The following is a 23,442-nucleotide window of genomic DNA, read 5'->3' on the forward strand; positions in this document are numbered from 1 at the left end:
AAAAATTGAAATAACATTTCCAAAACTTACGTTTACCAAGATAAAGTTTCATGTTGTGGGAATTGGTACATTTTCGTTTTTTCGGTAAAATATTTCCCTCCTGAAAAAATAAAATTGCATCTTGTTTTGTTTTTGGCAAATCCGAAACACAATTTTTCGTAGCACTAAAAATGGCGACAAAAAAGAATTGTTATTTTGTTTTTGCTTCGTCAGCATTCTTTATTTTACGTTTCTAAATAATGTTTCTTACTGAAACTTGAAATTTTTTGATAAAAATTGCTGTCAAAAAACTTTTTTTACAAAATTAAATTTCATAAAATTATGAGGTTTATGTATACTTTCTGTTCATTTTAATTTTTGAAGTAATATGATTCTTAAAACTATAGAATGTAAAGTTTAAATGGGCCTTTCATGTTATATCATTAAATTTAGTAAAACTATTTCTCGGGCATTAGGTTTTAACTCTTATAAGAATATACATATTTTTTTCTGTTAATGTACGAATATTTATCCTATATGTTTTGGACATTCCTTCTCTAATAAAAAGAGATACTATTTTGTTTTCGTTTGCATAAGAAAGAATACCAAATATTTTTCTTTTTTAAATTTAATTAGCCACAATAAAGAAGGAACGTTGCAATGCTACGTGCTACTTTAAAGAAGCTTCTAGAGTAACTGAATCACTGTTCATATGGAAATCGCAGGTATCCGTCACATACAACAACGCCCCCTATAGTTCGTTGCGATCGCGAATAGAAACGTCATCATTAACTACTATTGCCAGGACTTTAAACGAAGCAAGGCTGACAAAAGCAAGAAAAATAATGAAGCTTGCAACGAAGTATCATGAAAGTCACGTGTAAATTTTTTTTATTTTTTTTTTATTTATTTTTTTATAAAAATTTTACTAGCCCTTGAATCTCACAATGAATCTGATTGAGACTGGATCATTCCATTTATTTCAAAGGTGGGAAAAGTAGAATTTACTGCGCATGCGTCGGAATTTACTTTCATACGTAGTACTTTCAATAATATGTATGGCAAGTATTGTTTGACTTAAAATAGGGGTGTGGTATTTTTCGTAGTATTTTTTTTTAAAGTGTTGTACTTATGCTTTTTTTAAAAATCAATTTATATATCTGTTAATGACAAAATATGACATCCGGCATTTTATATAATGCCTAAAACTAGCCGGCAAAGTATGAAATGATTTATATTTCACACATTGCCTAAGCATTATATATAATGCCAGATGTTATTTAGACAAAGTATGAAGTAAACGTCCTGATGAGGTTATTATGTAAATGATGTGCATGTTACTGTGAATAACCGAAATCGGTAGTTGTTGACTTTCACCAGTGAATGTTGACAATCACATAGTCGCTTTGGTGAAGGTCCGAAATATTTATTACGTCCAATTTGATATTAATTTATTCGTGGATATAATAACATTTATTCGGTATTTTAATACTTACTGACGATAGATTGGAAGAAACATCAGTGTAGGGTGTACCGGGCAAATGTATACCGGGCACTGGCCCTTGACCTTAAAAAAAGCATCAGTGTAGGGTATACCGGGCAAATGTATGCCGGGCAGCGGCCCTTGACCTTAAAAAACATCAGTTCAGGGTATACCGGGCAAATGTATATCGGGCAGTTGCCCTTGACCTTAAAAAAACATCAATGTAAGGTATGCCGAGCAAATGTATACCGGGTAGGGCAATTCTATACTATGATTAATCTTTCTAGATTTTACTTAGATTTTCTTACCTCAACTTCATAAAAATACATGAAGAGATATAAAAAAATATTTCAGACACAATATGAAATCAGTTACGATTTAAAAAAATTTAATCAGAGTGTAAAAAATATTATCTTTAAAAACATCAGATTAATTTAAAACTTATTAGAAATGTATAAGTTAATGTATATATAAATCTAAATTTGTAAATGGGGCCATAGTTATAATTTTAAAAATCTGCTTGCAGAAAGAATAGGAGCTTATGTGTCTTCAAAGAAAATATTGCAATCGGATTCACTGTATAGTTCCTGCGCCGAAATGATGCGCAGGAAATTCTACTTTCCCCACCTTTGAAATAAATGAAATGATCCAGTCTCAATCAGATTCATTGTGAGATTCAGGGGCTACTAAAAATTTGGAGAACACATAATGCAACCGGCGATAGTTTTGAAGAGATTGTAAGTTGTTTTGGGGTGCAATTAGTGTGGTTTAATAAATTAATATGTTTTTTTACTTGTCTCCATTTCCAATTACACCAAATCAATTGATTCTGATAGTCTAGATCCAGCCCTATCGGCAATTTCCGGACAACTACTCAATTAAAAGATCCTGAACTGTTCATTCTATTGACACAGATTTGGTGATCAATTCAAGAGCAGCAAAGAAATTTAAGCTTATTCGTTTTGCACGTCTACTATTACAATTTTATCTCCTGACTTATTCTTTTAAATTTTCACTTAAGTTTCAGTTTTTACGAAAACTTGTATTAACTTGTATTTTTTTCATCAAACAACAAAAATTTTGAATTAGTGTGAAAAGTCAATTCATAAGATTGCTTTGCTATTTTAAATATTCGACTTGCAATATTTACATTAGTTGAGTATATTGACCAGTCTTAGTCTTATACAAAATTTATTATAAGTGTGAATACAATTTACTGACTGTTAAATAGTTGCATGAAAATGGTAAAAATATATTTATCATGAAATGTTGCAAAATTAGGTCATATCATATCATTACTTTATATTAAAATGCAAGAACAACACTTTCAGTTTTAAGTACCTAAATTTAAACATTAATCAAAATTAAAGATGAATTAACACAAAAGAATAATATTCAGAAGGGATGATTGATTTTTTTAGTACTAGATATTATGGAATTGATTTTAAAGACTTACATGGGAGATAAGTAAATATTTTTCTGTAATATATCATTTTATTTATTATTTTTCTCTGATGATAGCTAGAGATATATGAATATTTTTCTATGAAATAATGATCATATCATTTATTTAAATATGCAAGAATTTTCTTAATAAATTGTTTATGAATAATTAAATCAATAATCACAAAGAAAAACTAAGAGTTAACTGAATTACTTCAAGATAAAACACAGAAAAAAATTCTATGTAAAAATTTTAAATTCATACGCATTTTTTTGCAACAACAATTAGGAAATTTCTTCCAAAATCAAAGTAACATTTCCGAAACAACGAGAAATTGTTTGAAAATCTTCAGAAGATAAGTAAGATTGTAAATAAAATTCAATTTGGAGTTTTATTCAAGCTTATTCGAATCCCTTAGCTGAAATAAAATGCGTATAACAAGTAAGACGTATCGTTTCAAGATATAGAAAGGAAAAAAAAAGATTTATGCCTGAGAAAGAATTACATAAAAACAGCAGCCAAAGTACAGATGAAACTATCAGAGGCAAAAGAAGAACGTACAATAGGATACTCAATTTCGATAAATATCGGATTGTTTCATTTTTGTTTTTTTTTTATTGATCTCTTTTTCTACCTAGTGTTTTCAAAAGTTGCTTGTATCAAGGCTAGCATTAGGGATAATAATTCTGAGCTCACTGCTTCTGCAGTGATTCAGTGTTTGTATTAAACTTTCTCTTTAAAGTTCCGTTTTTCAGTGGCCTCTGCAATATTAAATTTTCTTCCCTTTCGTTTTCGGAACATTAAATGAAGAAATATCGTTGCTTCCTTTGGCTTGGAATTTTATTTTCAATCGATCAGTTTCTGTTTCCGTTCTTTAGTTTTTAAATATTTTTTTAGTCGATGTTTTAGTGTTTTACATCTAAAAATGTTCTGAAACTAGTATTGATGATCTCACTTTTCAAATATTCAGCAAAGAAATGCTGTTGTGCTCGCCAGATGCATTTACTCTGTAGATGTTTTTCTATGTACATTAAAAAGTTATTATACTAGGGGGCTAAGCCCCCTGTTTGCTACCGCTCACCAACCCCGATGATTGCTTAGCAATAATTGTTTTTTCTTGGCAGAAAACAGTATTTCTACTAAAGTTAAAATTATTCACTTAACATATATGTACTAAAAGGAATTCTGTTTGCTTACGCTTGTGCCTCTACTTCCCACGTCCAAATATTACTATTCATTAGTATTATAAACATTTAGATGAACTGAAGTGATTTTTCAAAGTAATGATTTTTTAAAATGACATTAATATTCTTATAACATTATATTGTTCAAACAAATTTGATGAGTTCACAATCATAATTTGAAATTTTCGCTAATTATAGCAGTACAGGAAAATAACTTTAAATTAGGGATACAAAAATATTTAAAGGAAAACAATACCTATACGACTTTTGCGAATTTTATGCTGATGACAACCAAAACAATTAGAAGTGAATGAGGAAAAACTGGATCTTACCTTGTGCCTTTTAGGCCAATAGAAATGCACGGACAACAATGGAAATTATTAGACATATTCAAAATAAAATAAGAATCGCTACTGAGCTTCAGATGGTAAGTTTAGTTGTAACATTTTAGCAAGCAGCATTATTAAAAATTATTACCTTTTCACACACGTGTGTTCTCAATTTTAATAGGCTGCTTTGTGTGTTACTAACCGCAAGTGTTTATCGGCTATGTGTCATCATTTCACTCTCTTCTTATATAATATATATATAAATATATATATAAAGACAAAAAAGGAAGTCAAATTAACGAAGAAAATTAAGAAAAATAACAATAAGTTTTATTTATTGCGCATAAACATAAAATAAGTTAAAAATATGAAGCAAGCATGAAAAAATATAAATATTTTGTTATTTTTAAAAAATGTTTAAAAATTGAAAAAAAAAATTTAAAATTATAAAGCCGGAAAATGAAAAAAAAAGATAAGGTCATCATAACTCACTTATATCCGCAAAAAAGAGTGCTTTCTAATATTGTATTAAATCTTATTAAATGCTAAAATTTGAAAGAAATAATCCTGTGTTTTAAGCATAAAAACATATTCAATAATAAATATTTATATTTTTGAAAATGTATGCCTCATGAAATATAGCTTGTCTTTAAATATGTATCAATTTAAGTGTCAGGTGATTGATTCATCATGAATAATAACCGATTTTTGAGGAATATATAAAATTGAAATTTATCTAATTTCAAGAGATTTATTAATTATTTCACTTATATGGGCGTGAGTGCTAAACTTAAAGAATAGTTTTTTAAGACAGAATAAATTAGGGAATTGTTAAGACAGAATGAATTAGGGAGTGACAGCATAAAGCTCAGCTCCATCCAGAATTACGTTGGGATTCGAACAAACTACATCTACCCTGTTGAGCGTTTGACGAAACGATAATACCACTAGCCACAGATCTTCAATCTCATAAAAAACAGAAATAAATGTATAAAAGTTTATATACGTCTTTAGTAGTTTATATTCGACTTTAGTATTTAATCTTCACTAATAAATTAAATTAATTATTAATTTCATGGTGATAACAACTGAAAATACACTGGTTATCATAAATTAAGGAAAAATTACAAAATAACAAGAAATCTCCCAAAACTAAGCCAATTCTAATAAAATTAGAATATGTTGTAAATAAGAGTTGCTAAGCAAAACTACAATGTGTAATAAATTAGTGGCGAATGCAACGCTGTCTGCAATAACCATAAAATTGCATGTTTGATCGCTAGCAGTAAATTTTTCTGTGTTTCTGATATTAGAAATTTGAGATAGCCTATTAGTAACAATAACCTCCAGGCATCATTTGTAAAAAAAAACTACTAAAGATCTACTGGAAGAATAGATGCAGGAAAAAGTCACATAGAAGTCACATAGACTTTGGAAACAATTTCTTACCACAGGTTTGACACCCAGAAAATTCAACCAAGGACAGCCAAATGCTACGACGGGAGCCTATGGCCGATATTTTTCGTTCTCTGCACGAAGAAATAAAACTGAAATTCTGAGTTAGGTCAGATCTTCTCTTTGGACAATCGCTGGAAGATTGGTGTCAACGCTTACGGTACGTAGAAAGCTTAACGATATGGATTTGTTTTCTAGACAACAAGCCATTTGCGTGCCACTCTCGTTCAGCAATAGAAGGCACCGTTTGAATTTGGTGCGGGGGGGGGGGCGTCCACTGGACGATTGATCAATGGAGGTCAATTTTCTTCACAGATGAGTCGTGGTTTAGCCTCCAAAGCGAGTGAGGTGTTTGATTTGGAGAGAATCTGGAACCCGATATCACGCATTAAACATCCGTGAAAGAGATGCATACCAAGAAGAGAGCGTCTGCAAGAGAGGAATGTATTTCCACGTGGAACCATAAGTTCCCGCGATGTGTATAGAGATGACATCCAGGATGTTTATTTGCGGCCTTATGCTGGTGCAATAGGGATGATTTCGTGTTACTGGACGATAACGCAACGTGGCACAGGGCTCGCATTGTGGATGATTATCTTCAGCCGTAAACAGTTCAGCACATGGAATGGCCCACTCAATCAACGGACTTGCATCCTATTAAAAATCCTTCAAGAAGAATTGTTGCTGCTCTATATCATCTTCCTCAAACCCTTGCCACGATTGTCATCGCTTTGCAAGAACAAAGCTTGCACTTTCAACGGAATGGGTAGACAGCCTAATTAAAAGTATGGAACATCGTTGTATGTGCTGTAGGTGCTAGCGATGACCGTACTGCATACTGAAGGTACTTTGTAATTCCAAAGACTTTGTTCACTTGGTACACATACTAATTTCTGCACCATAATTGTCTGGTTAATGCTTTTATATTATTTTATACGTTATTTAGTGCACTTTAATGTGAGCCAGTTTCAATAAAATCTTGGCGTAATTTTTTTTTTGAGTTATGCTACTTTTTGCTATTTTTCTTTAATTTGTGGTAACTAGTGCATCTAGACAATTTTCTTAATCACCTCGCTTTCTAAATAAACAAACGAATCGTTCCAGAAATTCACTCACACCGTTTCACCTATTAGCAAAATTGAGCTAAGTCTAAAGATAAGGTGAATAAATAAAAATCGTGTGCTTCCCTATTCCAATACGAGTTGTAATCCGAAAAATTTACCTGCAGATAAATCTTGTTTTCATTTACAAACAGCTTATATATTTCACTAGGTTTGTATAAAATGCTTAATTATGTTTCTATAAAGCAGCATGCGTGTGATATAGTTGGATACTCTCATATCATTGTGATTCAGTATTTTTATCTTATAACTCTATTCATTTAGAAAAGTAAATTGCATATTCTTCAATTTTTAATTCCCGCGTTTCTTTATGTCAGGTGAGCACAAGCAAGTAAAATCAACGAGAATAGATTTCTTAATTATTGGTCGTATCACGGATTCAGTTTAATAAATATAAAGACAAAAGCAAATTTCATTCAAATTGCACGTTTTCAAAAATATTTATATTTAGTATGTAATTTTAGGGTAGCACAATTAAATATAGTTTTCGAAGATTTCCTTGCTGTGACAGTCGTCATTTGAAAACTATTAGTTTGTTTATTTATGCAAAGTTTTCAAATTCATCCATTTTATTTCTTTCATTTAAAAAATAGATTTTTGTTTTAAATTTTATAATTTTCATATTTCTTATTCATCTCATTTTTATTGCTCCTTTTATTATTTAAAATATATATGTGATATTTCGGTTTAGCTAATTTGTGACCACTGTCAACTTTTACAGAAAGAATATTTGCAAAAATATGCCGCCTAAGCAAATCGCTCTTAGTCGATCGACATCTCAAGCGCGCAAAAAGAGAACTACCCGTGTTTCAGAAATATCGTAGCAACGGGAAAAAAAGATTTGAAACTAATTGAGAACAGAATGCTTTAGCCCGCTCCTTAGAAACGTCTGAGCAACAGGAAAGAAGACTGTCAACAAATCAACTACGCACTACGCAAGCCCGATCGTCGGAAACATCAGAGCAACGGGAAGCAAGAATGAATACCGATCGAGAACGCATTTCACTATTCAGACTCTGCCAATACTCTGATTTGAATCTCAGTGCATTTCACTATGATCCGACAACAAACTATAGTCTTCCCCCAAGTGTCATCATCGGAGAAATAGATCATTTATGTATGTTTTGTAATGCTCTCAAATTTAAAAGTGAAACAGCTTGAACTTGCTGTTCTAGAGGCATACTGAAACTACAAGATTTTACGTCGTCTGCCGAGCCATTATCAACCTTCTTATCAGGTCAAACAAACCAATCGAAACATTTTTTGGCGAATATACGCCGGTACAATTCGTATTTCTAAATGACTTCATTCGGTGCTACACGTATCGTGAACGAGAATTACATGCCAATAATCAAAGTGCAAGGTCAAATTTATCATCGTGCAGGATCACTTCTTCCATTGCCTGGCGCAGATCATAAATTTCTACAGATTTATTTCATGGATAACACAAATGATCAAGACAATAAACGCTGTCAGGTAAACAATGGCACTAAACGAGAAATTGTTACCGCATTACAAAAATTTTTCGATCAACATAATAAGTTAATTAGGCTGTTCAGAATTGCCCTTGACTAAATGCCATCCGATATTTACAAAGTTGTTATTAGAGCTGAAAAAACACCTGTAGGCCACCACAAAGGAAAATACAATGCGCCAACATTGGATGAAGTGACTATTGTTATAGTTGGCGAAGAATTTACCTCCCGCGATACAGTTCTTCATCGCAGAAATGGTGACGTTCAAAGAGTTCTCAGAAACGTATCGATCCTATGATGCATTGCAATATCCTATTTTATTTTGGCGAGGAGAGGAGAGATATTATTTTAACATAAAATTGAGAAATCCACAAACAGGCGAGAAAACCAATAAGAAAGCAAGAATAAGAATGTGCAATGAGTTTTTATGCATATAGATTAAGGATTGCAGAAACGCTGATAATCATTATTTTAAAATGTCGATACTTATTTCATCAATACATTGTCGATATGTATGTGAAAATTGAAACTGAACGCCTACTGTAAATTAAATTAAATCAAATTACGTTCAGAAGAATACATTCATTTACGGTATGCAATAATTAATGATAGTAACGTTAATCCTAATGATGTGGGGAAAATGATTATATTGCCGACTACATTTGCAGGGAGTCCAAGGCACATGTATGAATATTCACAGGATGTAATGACACATGTTCACGCATATGGGTTCCCAGATTTATTTATTAAATTTACATGCAATTCTGCTTGGGTTGAAATTAAAGAGCTTTTGTTACCAGGACAATCATAATCGGATCGTCATGATATTACAGCACGTAAGTTCAAACAAAAATTAAAATCTTTACTTGATTTCATTGTGAAGCGTCATGTTTTTAGAGAGACACGGTGTTGGATGTACTCTATTGAATGGCAAAAAAGAGGATCGCCACAGGCACACATTTTGATTTGGCTTATTGAAAAAATCCCACCATGCCAAACTGATCAGATATCAGCAGAAATTCCTGATGTCGCCATAGATCCAGTCTTATTTCAGATCATTGTCTAAAATATGTTTCATGGTCCGTGTGCATCACCATACATGTCTGTTTGAAAATGCACTAACGATATCCTAGAGAATTAACTGCTGAGACTATCACTGGTTTTTTTCACCATTAAAAAAATTTGCATTTCAAATCATAATCGCAAATCTCATTTACACACTTAAATACAAAATTAAAATTCAAACTGAAAGCGTTGCAACGCACACAGGGTACAGCTAGTCTTTATATATAAAAGTGAATGTGTGTCTGTCTGTCCTCTATAGACTCCTAAACCATCCGACAGAAAGCTATGAAATTTGGCATACAGATAGTTCAAAGCACGAGGAAGGTTTCTGTCGACATTAGAACATTCTACGACAAACCGTTCCAGCGATATCAGCGAAAGTCAAAACGGAATTTTCTGATTGGTTAAAAGTTAGCCATTGTTTTAAATTTTGCTTTAAACGATTCAGTTGTCAAATATCTTGAAGATAACAACGGAGATATTTTCTATCTTATAGCTCTATTCTTTTAGAAAAGTAAATTACATATACTTTAATATTTAATTATAATTCGCGCAAGTTTCTTTATGTCAGGTGAGCACAAGCACGTAAAATCAACGAGAATAGGTTTCGTAGTTATTAGTCGTACCACGGATTTAGTATTGTGAAAACGGCTTAATAAAAATAAAGGTGAAAGCAAATTTCACAAGCGACTAGGGACAGGACGATTCCATAATACAAACGGACTTAGAAAATTTAGAAAGGGGAAAATCAGCTCGATATCGGGAAAACGTTGCTGGTGAGAGTTTTAGCTTAGCAAAATATCGCCTTATTTTAGCACCAACATTGGAAGTCAAATTTTGGCGGGATTTTCTGAAGAAAAAAAAATGAACTTAACTAGGGTCATCAAAAAAGAAAGAATTGATTATTAGGCTTTACAGAGAAGACAGTCAGATTCGATTTTTCTTTATCTTCAAAGAACGTTTTTGATGCAGAGAGGTACGTACCTCAGTACCTACTGTTGACAATTATCGGTCGCTGTTCCAGCAATTCTGTACATGTTGGAGGAGCGTGAGGGGGGGGGGGAGATCGTGAAAAGAATTCCGTGTATAAACCGGGCAGTGGCACTTGACCTTAAAAAACATCAGTGCCCGGTATACGCTACACTGATGTTTTTTTAAGGTCAAGTGCCATTGCCCGGTATATATTTGCCCGGTATACGCTACACTGATGTTTTTTTAAGGTCAAGTGCCACTGCCCGGTATATATTTGCCCGGTATACGCTACACTGATGTTTTTCTAAGGTCAAGTGCCATTGCCCGGTATATATTTGCCCGGTATACGCTACACTGATGTTTTTTTAAGGTCAAGTGCCACTGCCCGGTATATATTTTCCCGGTATACGCTACACTGATGTTTTTTTAAGGTCAAGTGCCATTACCCGGTATAATTCTCACATTTCATACTTTGCCTAAAAACATCCAGCATTCTATACAATGCCAGCGTTTCATACTTTGCCGGTAGCGTACATATATTAAGATCTAACTAACTTTAAAGTAAGAAAAAATTTAAAAACAAAAGCAAAACAGATAACATTAATAAAAACAAAGACATAACGAAAAAAATCAACAAATAACATATTTTATACGAGTTCGAAAATGACAGCAAACGTCGCAAAAAATAAACATAAAAACAAATGCGAACGGTGACAGTAAACCTTTAAAATTTAGCCAATACGCCAAGGAAGAGAACAAAAAAATCCCCAATATTCTCAGAGTAATTACCCTCTTTCTCTATTTTAACATTATGGAATCGTCCTTCCCCTAGTCGCTTGTGCAAATTTCACCCAAAAAATATCAAAATAACATTTAATTAGTAATGGTGTTTGAAATTCAGCTTAGCAGTATGACGTAATGTAATATTTGCAAGATTCTTGCATCTGAGATTATTTGTATTATTGTTATAGTTTGTATTATTCGCGTGATATCATATTCTGTATTATTCTTACTTTACAATGACTGAAGATGGCAACTTCTATTATTTTTTATAGAATGTAATACGTTTGTAAGTTGTTTTTTAAGATGTCAAAGAACTTTTAAAATTATTAATACGAGAAAAATTTTAATATTTTTTGAAAATACGTTTTCTTTAACCCCTCAATTATGCCACCAAAGCGAAGTGCCGTTGGTCGATCTACAAATCAAGCGAAAAGGAGAAGAGAAAAACGAGCTTCAGAAACAAGTGAGCAGAGACAAGCTAGGCAAGAAAAAGATCGAGATCACACTGCTCTTGCTCGAACATTAGAAACGAGTGAACAGAGGCAAGCAAGGCAGCAAAGGAATCGAATTCGCGGAACGCAGACAAGACGAACGATACATAATGATTTGAATTTATGTGGTTTCAATTACAATCCCCTTTACAATTACAGTCTTTACCCAAGTGTAATTATTGGAAAAATGAATAAAAAGTGTACGTATTGTGGTGCTCAAAAATTTAAGAATGAAGTACCAGGTATGTGCTGTGCAGGTGGAAAATTAAAGTTACCAGACTTGCGTTAACCACCTGAACCATTATTAACTTTAGTATCAGGTGAAACAAGTCAATCCAAAAAATTTTTGAAAAATATACGTAAGTACAATTCATGCTTCCAAATGACATCGTTCGGAGCAACAAATATCGTTAGCGCAAATTATATGCCAACATTTAAAGTACAAGGGCAAATTTATCACCATGCTGGATCACTACTACCCTTGACAAATGCTGATCACAAATATCTTCAGATATATTTTATGGGAAATACTGACGAACAAATCAACAGACGGTGTCAACTGAATATGAGTACTAAACGAGAGATTGTCGCTGAATTACAAAATTTGTTTGAACAGCAAAATGAATTAATTAAATTATTTAAAACCGCCATTGAACAAATGCCATCTGACGATTACAAAGTAATAATAAAGGCAGATAAAACACCTATTGGTCAACATCGAAGACAATTCAACGCCCCAACGATCGATGAAGTGGCAATTGTCATAGTTGGTGAAGAATTTACTTCTCGCGACATAATTCTTCATCGTAGAAATGGTGACGTCCAGAAAGTATCAGAAACGCATCGTTCATATGATGCATTACAATATCCCATTCTATTTTGGCAAGGAGAGGATGGGTATCATTTTAATATTAATATGAGAAATCCTACAACTAATGTGGACATTAACAAAAAGGTCAGTGCTATGCATTATTATGCATATCGAATGATGATTCGAGAGAATGCTGATAATCATATATTGAAATGCAGACAATTATTTCATCAATACATTGTTGACATGTATGCAAAAATAGAAAGTGAAAGACTCCTCTACATACGACTAAATCAAGTTAAATTGCGTTCTGAAGAGTACACCCATTTACGTGATGCAGTTGTAAATGATGGCAATCTCAGTGAATGTGGAAAAATGGTCATTTTACCATCCACATATACAGGCAGCCCAAGACACATGCATGAATATGCACAAGATGCAATGACGTATGTTCGTGCATATGGTCGTCCAGATTTTTTCATCACATTTACATGCAACCCAGCATGGGATGAAATAAAGGAGCTTTTATTAACTGGACAATCCCCATCAGATCGTCATGATATTTCTGCACGTGTATTTAAACAAAAATTAATATCCTTAATAGATTTTATTGTCAAACACCTTGTATTTGGAGAGACGCGCTGTTGGATGTATTCCATTGAATGGCAAAAAAAAGGTTTACCACATGTGCATATTTTAATATGGATGATGGAAAAGATAACACCAAACAGAATTGATGAAATCATCTCTGCAGAAATACCAGACATTGAAATTAATAAAGACTTGCACGATATTGTCTCAAAAAATATGATTCACGGTCCATGTGGCTCCCTAAATAATAATTCACCATGCATGTCAGATGGAAAGTGCACAAAGCGGTATCCTAGAGACTTACTTGCTGAAACTATTTCAGGCAATGATGGATATCCATTCTATCGACGACGATCTACCGAAGATGGTGGAAAATCCATTAAACTAAAAGTACTCAACAATACTATTGATTCTTTCCAAGAATTAAAAACAGTCAATAGCCATGTGTGTGCTACATTTCGTGAGGCTTGCCAGAAATTAAGTCTCTTAGAAAACGATGCTCATTGGGATATTTCACTCGCTGATGCTTCTAATACAGCTCAACCACCACAGATACGTACACTTTTTTCCATCATACTAACTACATGTTTTCCGGCTAATCCAAGGGATCTTTGGGAAAAATATAAAGACTATATGAGTGAAGACATTTTACATCACATGCGTAGAATAAATGCTAATCCCAACATTCAATTTACATCAAATATATACAATGAAGCATTGATTTTAATTGAGAATGCATGTTTGACAATAGCCAACAAACTGGTCGATAGGGCGCTGGGCCCATATCCAAGAGGTCGTGGGTTCGATCCTCGCCGGCCGAAGACTCCCCGTGTAGTAAATGGTGACTGATGCACGTTAAATCTGTCGAGTCTCAAAGTCCTCCATGTTCCCACAACAAATCAATACCTCTGGGGGTACTGATCCAGGAGTTTCCTTGTCTTCTGGATTGGTTCAAAAATACAAGGCTACGGAGTTGAACGTTAGTAGTCGTAAACCCATGAAATTGGGTCGGCTGTTCAACGACGGTTATAAAATAAAATAAAAATAGCCAACAAATCACTGACAGAATTGGGAATGATTGCTCCAAATAGATCTGGTAATGACATTTTCGATCGTGATATACAACGAGAAACGCACTTCGATGTTAATGAATTACAAGCATTTGTTTGAATAATTCTTCCGAAATTGGTATTTGAACAACGAACAGCATATGACACAATTATAAATGCAATATCTAACAAGAGTTGTGGCTTATATTTCCTAGATGCACCTGCAGGTACTGGCAAAACTTTTCTTATTTCAATTATTCCGGCTCTTCTGGATCACAAAATAATATTGCACTTGCTATTGCATCATCTGGTATTGCAGCAACTCTTTTGGACGGTGGTCGAACAGCACATTTAGCATTGAAATTGCCATTAAATGTGCAGGTAATTGAAACTCCAAATTGTAATATTAGCAAAGATTCTGGGATGGGAAAAGTACTAAAATCATGTCAGCTTATAATATGGGATGAATGCACCATGGCACACAAGAAATCATTAGAAGCACTCAATCGCACATTAAAAGATTTGAGAGGAAATGAGCAGCTCTTTGGTGTATTCATTTTGCTAGCTGGTGATTTTAGACAAACTCTACCAGTCATACCCCGTTCAACACCAGCAGATGAATTGAATGCATGTCTCAAATCATCAGTGTTATGGCGGTACGTGGAGAAAATATCTTTAAAGACCAATATGCGTATTCAATTACAACAAGATGAATCTTCTGAACGATTTACAAAACAATTGTTAGATATTGGGAATGGTAAAATAGAAATGGACCAATCCACACACTGTATTACATTACCAGAAAACTTTTGTCACATTGCAAAATCCCCTGATGAATTGATTGCAAAAGTTTTTCCAAATTTATCGCAGAATTATAAAAATAATCAATGGGTTAGTGAGCGTGCTATATTGGCAGCCAAAAACATTGATATGAATTTAATAAACTGTAAAATTCAAAATGAAGTACCTGATGAAGAAACAACATATAAATCCATAGATAATGTTGTCAATCAAGATGAATCAGTTAATTATCCAATAGAATTTTTAATTTCATTGGATCTACCAGGAATGCCACCGCATATATTATCTTTGAAAATTGGTTCCCCAATCGTCCTTCTACGAAATATAAATCCCCCGCTACTATGCAATGGGACTAGGCTATCAGTAAAAAAATTAATGAATAACATAATTGAGGCAACCATTTTAAATGGAAAACACCAAGGAGAACATGAACTAATACCACGCATTCCCATGATACCAACGAATACTATATTTGAATTCAAACGTCTTCAGTTTCCAGTACGACTAGCCTTTGCAATGACCATTAACAAAGCACAGGGACAATCATTGCAAGTATGTGGATTAAATTTGACAAATCCATGCTTCTCACATGGACAGCTGTACGTTGCGTGTTCACGAGTTGGAAAACCATCAAATTTATTTGTTCTTGCACCAGACAGGAAAACAAAAAATGTTGTATATTTACAAGCACTACTAAGATAAAGTTCACCATCAATCATCAAATATCATTCATTTCATGATGATATCGTTTGCAATATTGTTTAATATCACAAGTGAAGAAACATGTTTATTCTACCATCAACTATGTATATCTACGTTTCATTATATTCAAATGACATATATGTAGGGAAAATTTTATTATTAATTTTCATTTTGATGTATTGTATACATTTGATCATTAATCACAGCAACATGTGAACGGGTACAGCTAGTATAATATATAATTTGGAGATAGATTTATGCGTAAAGATAAATCGTGGAGTTCGTAAAATTATGCTAATTGAATTAAATATACATCCCTATTTCCTATAAAAGTAATAATCAACATTATTGAAACAATATTGAATATCAAATATTGAAATAAGTTTTATTCTTGTGAACAGATATGTTTGGTATTTTTTCTTCTTCCCTGATATTTATGATTTGCGTTACATCAACAAAAGCAATGAAAACGTTTCAATCGAATTCATTTTTCTTTTAATAAAAAAATTTGTATATTTCTAGTACCAAACTAATACGTGTTATGTTATTTCCAATTCAAATATCGTGTGTCAGCACAAACCATTCTATTCCATAAATAAGTTACTTTTAGAAGTATTAAAGTTTTTAATGAAAGATAAAAAGTTTAATTTATTCATTTTGTAGGCAGCCTGGATAAAAGTGGAGACGAAAGCTATTCTCACTATTCATCACCACATTATCACTAGGAACTACCGGATATCCTTAAGTCACAGTGACAATCGGAACTTTGTTCTCCACATCCGCAACGTCCAGAAGAGCGACAGGGGAGGATATATGTGTCAAATCAACACTGTCCCTATGAAAAGCCAGATTGGATACGTCGACGTCCTCGGTGAGTAGATAGATAGCACTAGCCTTTTTAAAGATATGCAATTGCATCACCGCAAACTCCAAGTTTTATTTTCAGAAATTGACAAGCATCTGATGGCATGGTTTTCTTTTTGTGTTTATGGAATGATTTTTTAAGATTTGTAGCTAAAGTGATTTAATTATTCTGACATATAAAGTGATATATGAATGGAAATAGTCGACCTGAAACCGTACGAGAGTCTCTTTAGAAAATTGACCTAATATTGCATGCATCAATTAATATTACAATTGATGCATGCAATATTTGGTCAAGGCAAGCATACATCAATTAATATAATTAATATTCCGTATTCAATCTTAACCCCATCAGGACGAGAGATTCATTAAAGCATTCATACAAACTCAAAAGCAGGATGGAAGGAAATAAAAAGCAATCACTTAAATGTTGGACTGTGGACAGACTGCTTTTGCTTTCTTTTTAATTAATGTTAGTCTATTATATATATATATATATATATATATATATATATATATATATATATATTCAAAATGAAGATAAAACAAAGGGAAATTACAGACGTATGAAAAAAAGGGGGGGAGGAAATAATAATGAAAAAAAATATAAGCAACTGATTTAAAAAAAAGAAAAAAAGGAGGAAATTTTTTTTAAAAAAACCGGAAAATAAAAGATATAATCCTTTCATCAGCCCACACGATTATATCCTCAAAAAAGAGTGCTTTCTGATATTGTATTAATATAGCCAAAGCAAAATATATTTATACAGTGTATAAAGCAAAATATATAATGTGTGTGAGGAGCACTAAATTTTTTTTTTTTTACAAAAATTACAACAAATAAAATAAAACACAGTAAGTAAAAATAACTCGTAAAAACGGAAAATACAATAAAAGAAAAAGAAAAAACAGTATAAAACTAAATCTCTAAAGCGAGTAGCGAAATCAGACGTACTTACATGAACGGGAAATTTTTCTAGAATGATTAAAAAACATTTTTTGCGGATATAATCGTGTGGGCTGATGAAAGGATTATATCTTTTATTTTTCGGTTTTTTAAAAAAAAAATTTCATCCCTTTTTTTTCTTTTTTTTTTTAATTAGTTGTTTGTTATTTTATTTTTTCATTATTATTCCCTCCCCCCCTTTTTTCATATGTCTGTAATTTTCATTTTGAACTTATCTAATGAGTTCTGTTTACTTGCAGCTTATGCGCAATAAATGAAACTTGTTGCTTTTCTTAACTTTCTTCGTATTTTCTTGTATTTATTTATTTAGTTTTATATATATATATATATATATATATATATATATATATATATATATATATATATATATATATATATATATATATATATATATATATATATATATATATATATATATATATATATATATATATATATATATATATATATATATATATATATATATATATATATATATATATATATATATATATATATAGGTGTAACGAAATTAAACAAAAATGATACTAAATTATTTAATTTATATTGTATTTAAAAACTTGGTATACGATCAAGATGAAAAAATACTTAAGATGCTTAAAATAGTTGCCAGATGCCCGAATACATGTATTTTTTTCAATGCTGCTTGTATTGCCACCCAGTCTCAATTGTACAGGGTTCATTCTACTGTACTGCTCATTCTCCTACCATAAAAATTATTCTTGCTAAATCTTCCTGTGATCAAACAAACCTTTAAAACGCAAATAAGATATTATTAGAAACAAATCTAATAATCGCGGTGGTAATTTATTTCAAAGAAATACAATCTCGCAGTTCAGGATAATTGCCCATATGGAATTTCTGATGCTTTTTGCATCTTTACTTAGCAGATTTTCTTTTTGGCCACAATATTTTTAAAATTTGTATATTCCTTATGTTATTGCTTGGATTTTATGAGACGTGTTATCTGCATATTTATTCGAGAATATTTTTCCAATATAAATGCGTTTATTATTTTCAGAAATACTAATATCATAACAAACAAATGTTTTCTAAATTTTATTTGTACTATAACTTATTTGTGCATAGTTTTTATTTCCACTTAATCAATATCATCATATTTCTTAAAATATTTAAAAAAAAATATCCCACACTCAGTATTTTCCCTTAATATATTAAATGGGAAAATATTTGTAAATATATTTTTTAGTATCAAATGGAAAACATATAAATTTAAAGAAAAAAAAACTTTTAGCATCGTAACAAATATTTTAAGTAATTTAAGTTTATTAATCAGTCCTTTCCAAACAAAGAAAATCCCACTGTTCTTTATGGAAACTATAAAATGTTTAAAAAAATTTTGAATAATCAGTTTGAAAAGAAAAACTAAATTGATTATCATTGTTTTGTATGGTAATAAAAGATTTGTATTTTATGTCTATAATAAAAGAATGTTTGAAACAGTTTATCGGGTTTCATATTTAAAGCGTTTTCAGATAAATAAACGTATCCTTAATCTTGTGCTAAAGCTTTGAAAAAAAAAAAAGAATCTACTTCCCAACCGTCACAATATAATCTAGTCACAATAAATTCTCAATTTATCACACCATTTAGTTGCAACTTAAGTAAGGGCAAAATCGTAAATACCGAAGCTCAAGTTTTAATTGTATAACAAAAATCTCCTGGGAGCCATTTTTCTGATGCAAAATGTTTCAAAGCTTGCCTAAGCCTGTTCATTTTAAAGAAAGTGCTAAGTCCCAAAGGATGTATTACTGTCCCCGTGGTAAAGTTATAAGATGAAAACCTTACCTTGACGTTGAGAGATAAAGTGGCGTAAGATTTTATTTTGTATTCTGCTTTTACATATAAGGATTTTGAGTTTTGAAATAGACAAAGAATAAAAAAATAACGTGTAAAATTTTATTTTTACTGCGAAAGGTTACTGGGGTGAATGTGTTAAAATAATAATGATGTTTTATTGTATGTACATAGTAATTAAATTAATTTTTACCGACATGGCATGAGCAATGAATGTACTGAGAAGCATAAACAATAGCATTTTGTATTTTTTCTGTGGGTATATATCTAATTTGTCTAAAGTTGTCTCATTGTTTTTTGCCACAGTTGATCTTTGTTTCTTTGTCTCTTTTACTACTGCTGCAATTCATGACTGGTTTTAACCAATACCTACCAATTTAAGACTGCTTGTCACTAGTGATGGAGTTTGATCATTAAAACAGTTTATTTTTTTAGAGATTTGTTTGAGATGAATGCTCCAGTAATCAGTTCAATCAAGCTCTTAATTCTGCAAGACAAATAATATTTATAAATAATTTTCTGTTATGTGTTTGCTTTTTTAGAATTTTATAGTTCGGCCTCAATTCAGTGTAGTATCTAACTTTAGGTCACTTACCTTGATTTTTGTGCCTATTTTTATAATTTAATTTTAACTTAGCAATAATTAGTTTCTAATATCGAAGTGGAATTCATTGAAGATGATGGATGTAAATAGCTCTAAAATCTAATATTTACATCAAAGGCTTTTCCATTTTTTAAAAGAAACTAAACATAGAGAACTACAAGAAGAAAATATTTATAACATAATTCAAACTCGATTCTTCTACTAGGACTCTGCAAGGTTTATTAGGAGAGTTTGCTTCGAATTTTTGCATCGGATGCGTTACAATTTACTCTATTGCTTACAAATTTGCAAATGTCCTATCATATTTTGTTTTTAAAGTCATCTCCAGGCGTGTTAAAAAGTTTCATTCAAGTCCCTTACAGAGCTTATCTGTATTGATGATAAATTTGACTTTCATCACATAATCATGTAATCTTGAATACATTGGACTAACTAAACACCCTCCAAATTTTCTGCCTTTATTTGAATTTAACCAACACACATTTCCTTGTCCATTAATTCTATTTCCCTTTTTCAATTAGAAACTATGCTCTTTCTTTTTATTTAATCTCTTCTGATTTGATATTTCATGACTTCAAGTGTTCGGAATATATCGTTTTTTTTCATCTTTAATTACGAAGCTAACGATGTTATAATAAAAAGTATTAAAAATCAAAAATATTATGTAAAAATAATCATAGAGATATAAATAATTCTTGGCAAACAAACTAATTGCTTTTAAATGAAGATAGCGTCAAAACATTAAGAGTAAAATATACAAACTGATTTTAATCAGTCAATAAACAAAAATACAGAAGTTCTTAGATTACTCCTCCTCGAAACGAACTTTTAATTTTTCTTACAAGATTATCTATTCGTAATCTACTAAACAAGCGCAGACTTTTTTCTTTAAACTTTATTAAACGCAAGATAATAAGTAGTCAAGTTTCACTTTATGTTCTTCTCTTTCTCCGGATAAGGCTATCTTCGCAAGCTGTAAGCAACGTTAAGACGATAAAAAGAAACAAAAGCGAGAAAGAAAAAAAGAACAACCGAACACCTAGATCTGATCGTTTTAGCTAGATGAATACTAATTCCATAACTCATAAAGAACAAAAGAAAAAAAGTAGTAAATTCTCTCTAAAAGTAATATGCTGAATTAATTAGGTTGCTTCGCTAGGTGAAATATAATTATATATATTTTATGCCTTGAGAAAACCCCTGTGGGTTAGTCATTAGCTTAATTATCCGACTTTTTTAATATCCGACTGATTTGCATTCGATCACTTTTGCAACGTTGGTATATAAAATGTTGCAATTTCTTTTCCCTGGATCGAGGAGGAATATTTGATGATATTCTTTAAATATAATCGCCTCCGACCGCTAAGATGATTAAATATTAAGTAAAACATTAACTTATTACTTAAGATTCAGATGTTTCAGATACTTTAATCTCATTAACTGAAAAGGCTATTAGTGAATTCTTCCGAGTTTGAAATTTAAGAAAAAAAAGGAGAATTAAATTTATACTTTTCTTTCGTAAGTACTTTTAAAGTTTTGTTGAAGTTCAGAAGAATAAAGAGTGTTGGAATATGTTTGGGATAATCCATTTATATTAAAATTGTTGACAGAACGATACTATACTTTGCAGTAATAAGGAAAGCTTAAAAAGCCAAAAAAATGTATATACATATATATATTTCAGATAAATATAAAGGTATAAATATGTGCAAATGAAAAGTACGCCCAATCTATGATACTATTATATTGCAATTAGCATAATGACCGAATACTTCGAAGAAAGTTTTATTCAAAAAAAGGCAAAGAAATCTGTGTAACTTTATCTGAAAGTTGTTAATTTTCTAAATTTCTTTTCAAACAAATTTAACGTAAAGGAATTTCAAATTTAATCGAGGGAAGAATCTTTTAAAGTTAATTTTTTTTTTGTTTTTCTTTCTTTTAGGTACGTTCAGAACTTCCAACTTTATTGAAAAGATTTTTTTTTTTTAATTTTACTTAAAAGTTGAAAACTATATTAACTTTGAAACTTTAATGTGAGTTTTTATTTGGTTTCTCCATCTATTTCAATAAAAATTGGTTTGTACTTTAAGAAAGAAAACTGAGATTTTTCATGTTTAAGAAGATACATAAGATACTCGTCGCACAGTTTTGATAGAAAATTGTTAATCATTTATATGAAATAAATTTTTCAATAATTACGTACAGCACATTCACTTTTAATTGCCAAGAATTTTATGCTTTAGGTCATATCATTAAGCAAGAATTGTTATTTTATATCTTCAAATGTGTTACTCACATAATCACTAATAAAAAGAAACAGTATATTTTATTCAGATTTCGTTAACTATTTTGATAACTACTTTCAAAATAAACTGCTTTTATACTCTCTTCAGTAAAATGTTGAGATAAATATTACCTTAAAATTTAGTCTTTTGATGGTATCCAACGTTTACAGCCAATTACACTGGTTAAATAGTCTAGATCAGTAGTAAAACACCCAGAAAGTAGCGCACAGAAAAATATGATTAATGTAAATACACTGTAAAAAATCCCGTATCAAATTACGGTAAAAAGTACCGGTACTCAGGAAAAGTACCATCACTGCCAAAACTATTTACCGTAAATTTACTGAATTACTCTCACTGAAAAAATATTGCTATAAAACAACAATAAGATATTTTATGGTAAAACTGGATTTTAAGGTAAGAATAAATTTTTTGGCCTAAATGGATTTCGTGGTAAAACGGATTTAACGGATGATGCACCCAAAATCCTTATACTATATACCGTAATTCCGAATTTTTTACAGTGTAGAAGCCATAGGTAGTTGTCACACTGCGTGTCGGGGCAGTACAGAAAATAATGGTGATGATAGAGTTGTCGTTTATTCGTACTTTTGTTTTTATTTTTATTACCTTCAAATTCAAGGGCAAATATTACATTTATCCCAATATTAAGTCACATATTAAATTTAAGCAAATATTAAGAGGATTTGCATTCTCATTACTGCTTTTGTCCATAAATTTAACGTGTCTTGATTATCTTAATAATAAGATATGTGCATGTTAAATAATTTAAATTGCTTGTTAAAAATTAATGAATATTTTTAAAAATAGTATTTTCTTATTTCCTATAACGTAACATAACTTTTAACTTTTGAGGGGGAAAAAAACTACTCAATCTACTTTTGAGGAAATAATGAAGATAAAACACACGTCAAAATTTAGATGCAAGGACAGAGAAGTACGTGTTGGTTACCTTTGCACCCATTATTTTTATTTAATATTTAACAATGAAACTCAGCATAAATTACCTAAAAATAAAATTTAATTTCAAGAAATACACTGATTGAATTCATTAACTTTTTTAGAACACGTGCTAAGAAATGCAAATATACTAAAAACCATGATACATGAACCCCCATTACAACGACTATCATTAATGTTCATCAGAT

General features: G+C 31.2%; 1 protein-coding gene across 1 annotated transcript in view; it reads left to right on the forward strand.

The window, feature by feature from the left end:
- LOC107453725 (lachesin) overlaps positions 1–23,442 on the forward strand; it is a 282,317-nt gene that overhangs the window by 191,672 nt on the left and 67,203 nt on the right. Inside the window, exon 5 of the mRNA XM_071183280.2 lies at positions 16,399–16,606. Within this exon, the coding sequence (XP_071039381.2) occupies positions 16,399–16,606 (208 nt within the window). The remainder of the gene's footprint in view (positions 1–16,398; positions 16,607–23,442) is intronic.

Source organism: Parasteatoda tepidariorum, chromosome 7, assembly GCF_982258835.1.
Source record: "Parasteatoda tepidariorum strain Cologne lab strain chromosome 7, Ptep-v5.0, whole genome shotgun sequence".
In the NCBI taxonomy this organism is placed as follows: domain Eukaryota; kingdom Metazoa; phylum Arthropoda; class Arachnida; order Araneae; family Theridiidae; genus Parasteatoda; species Parasteatoda tepidariorum.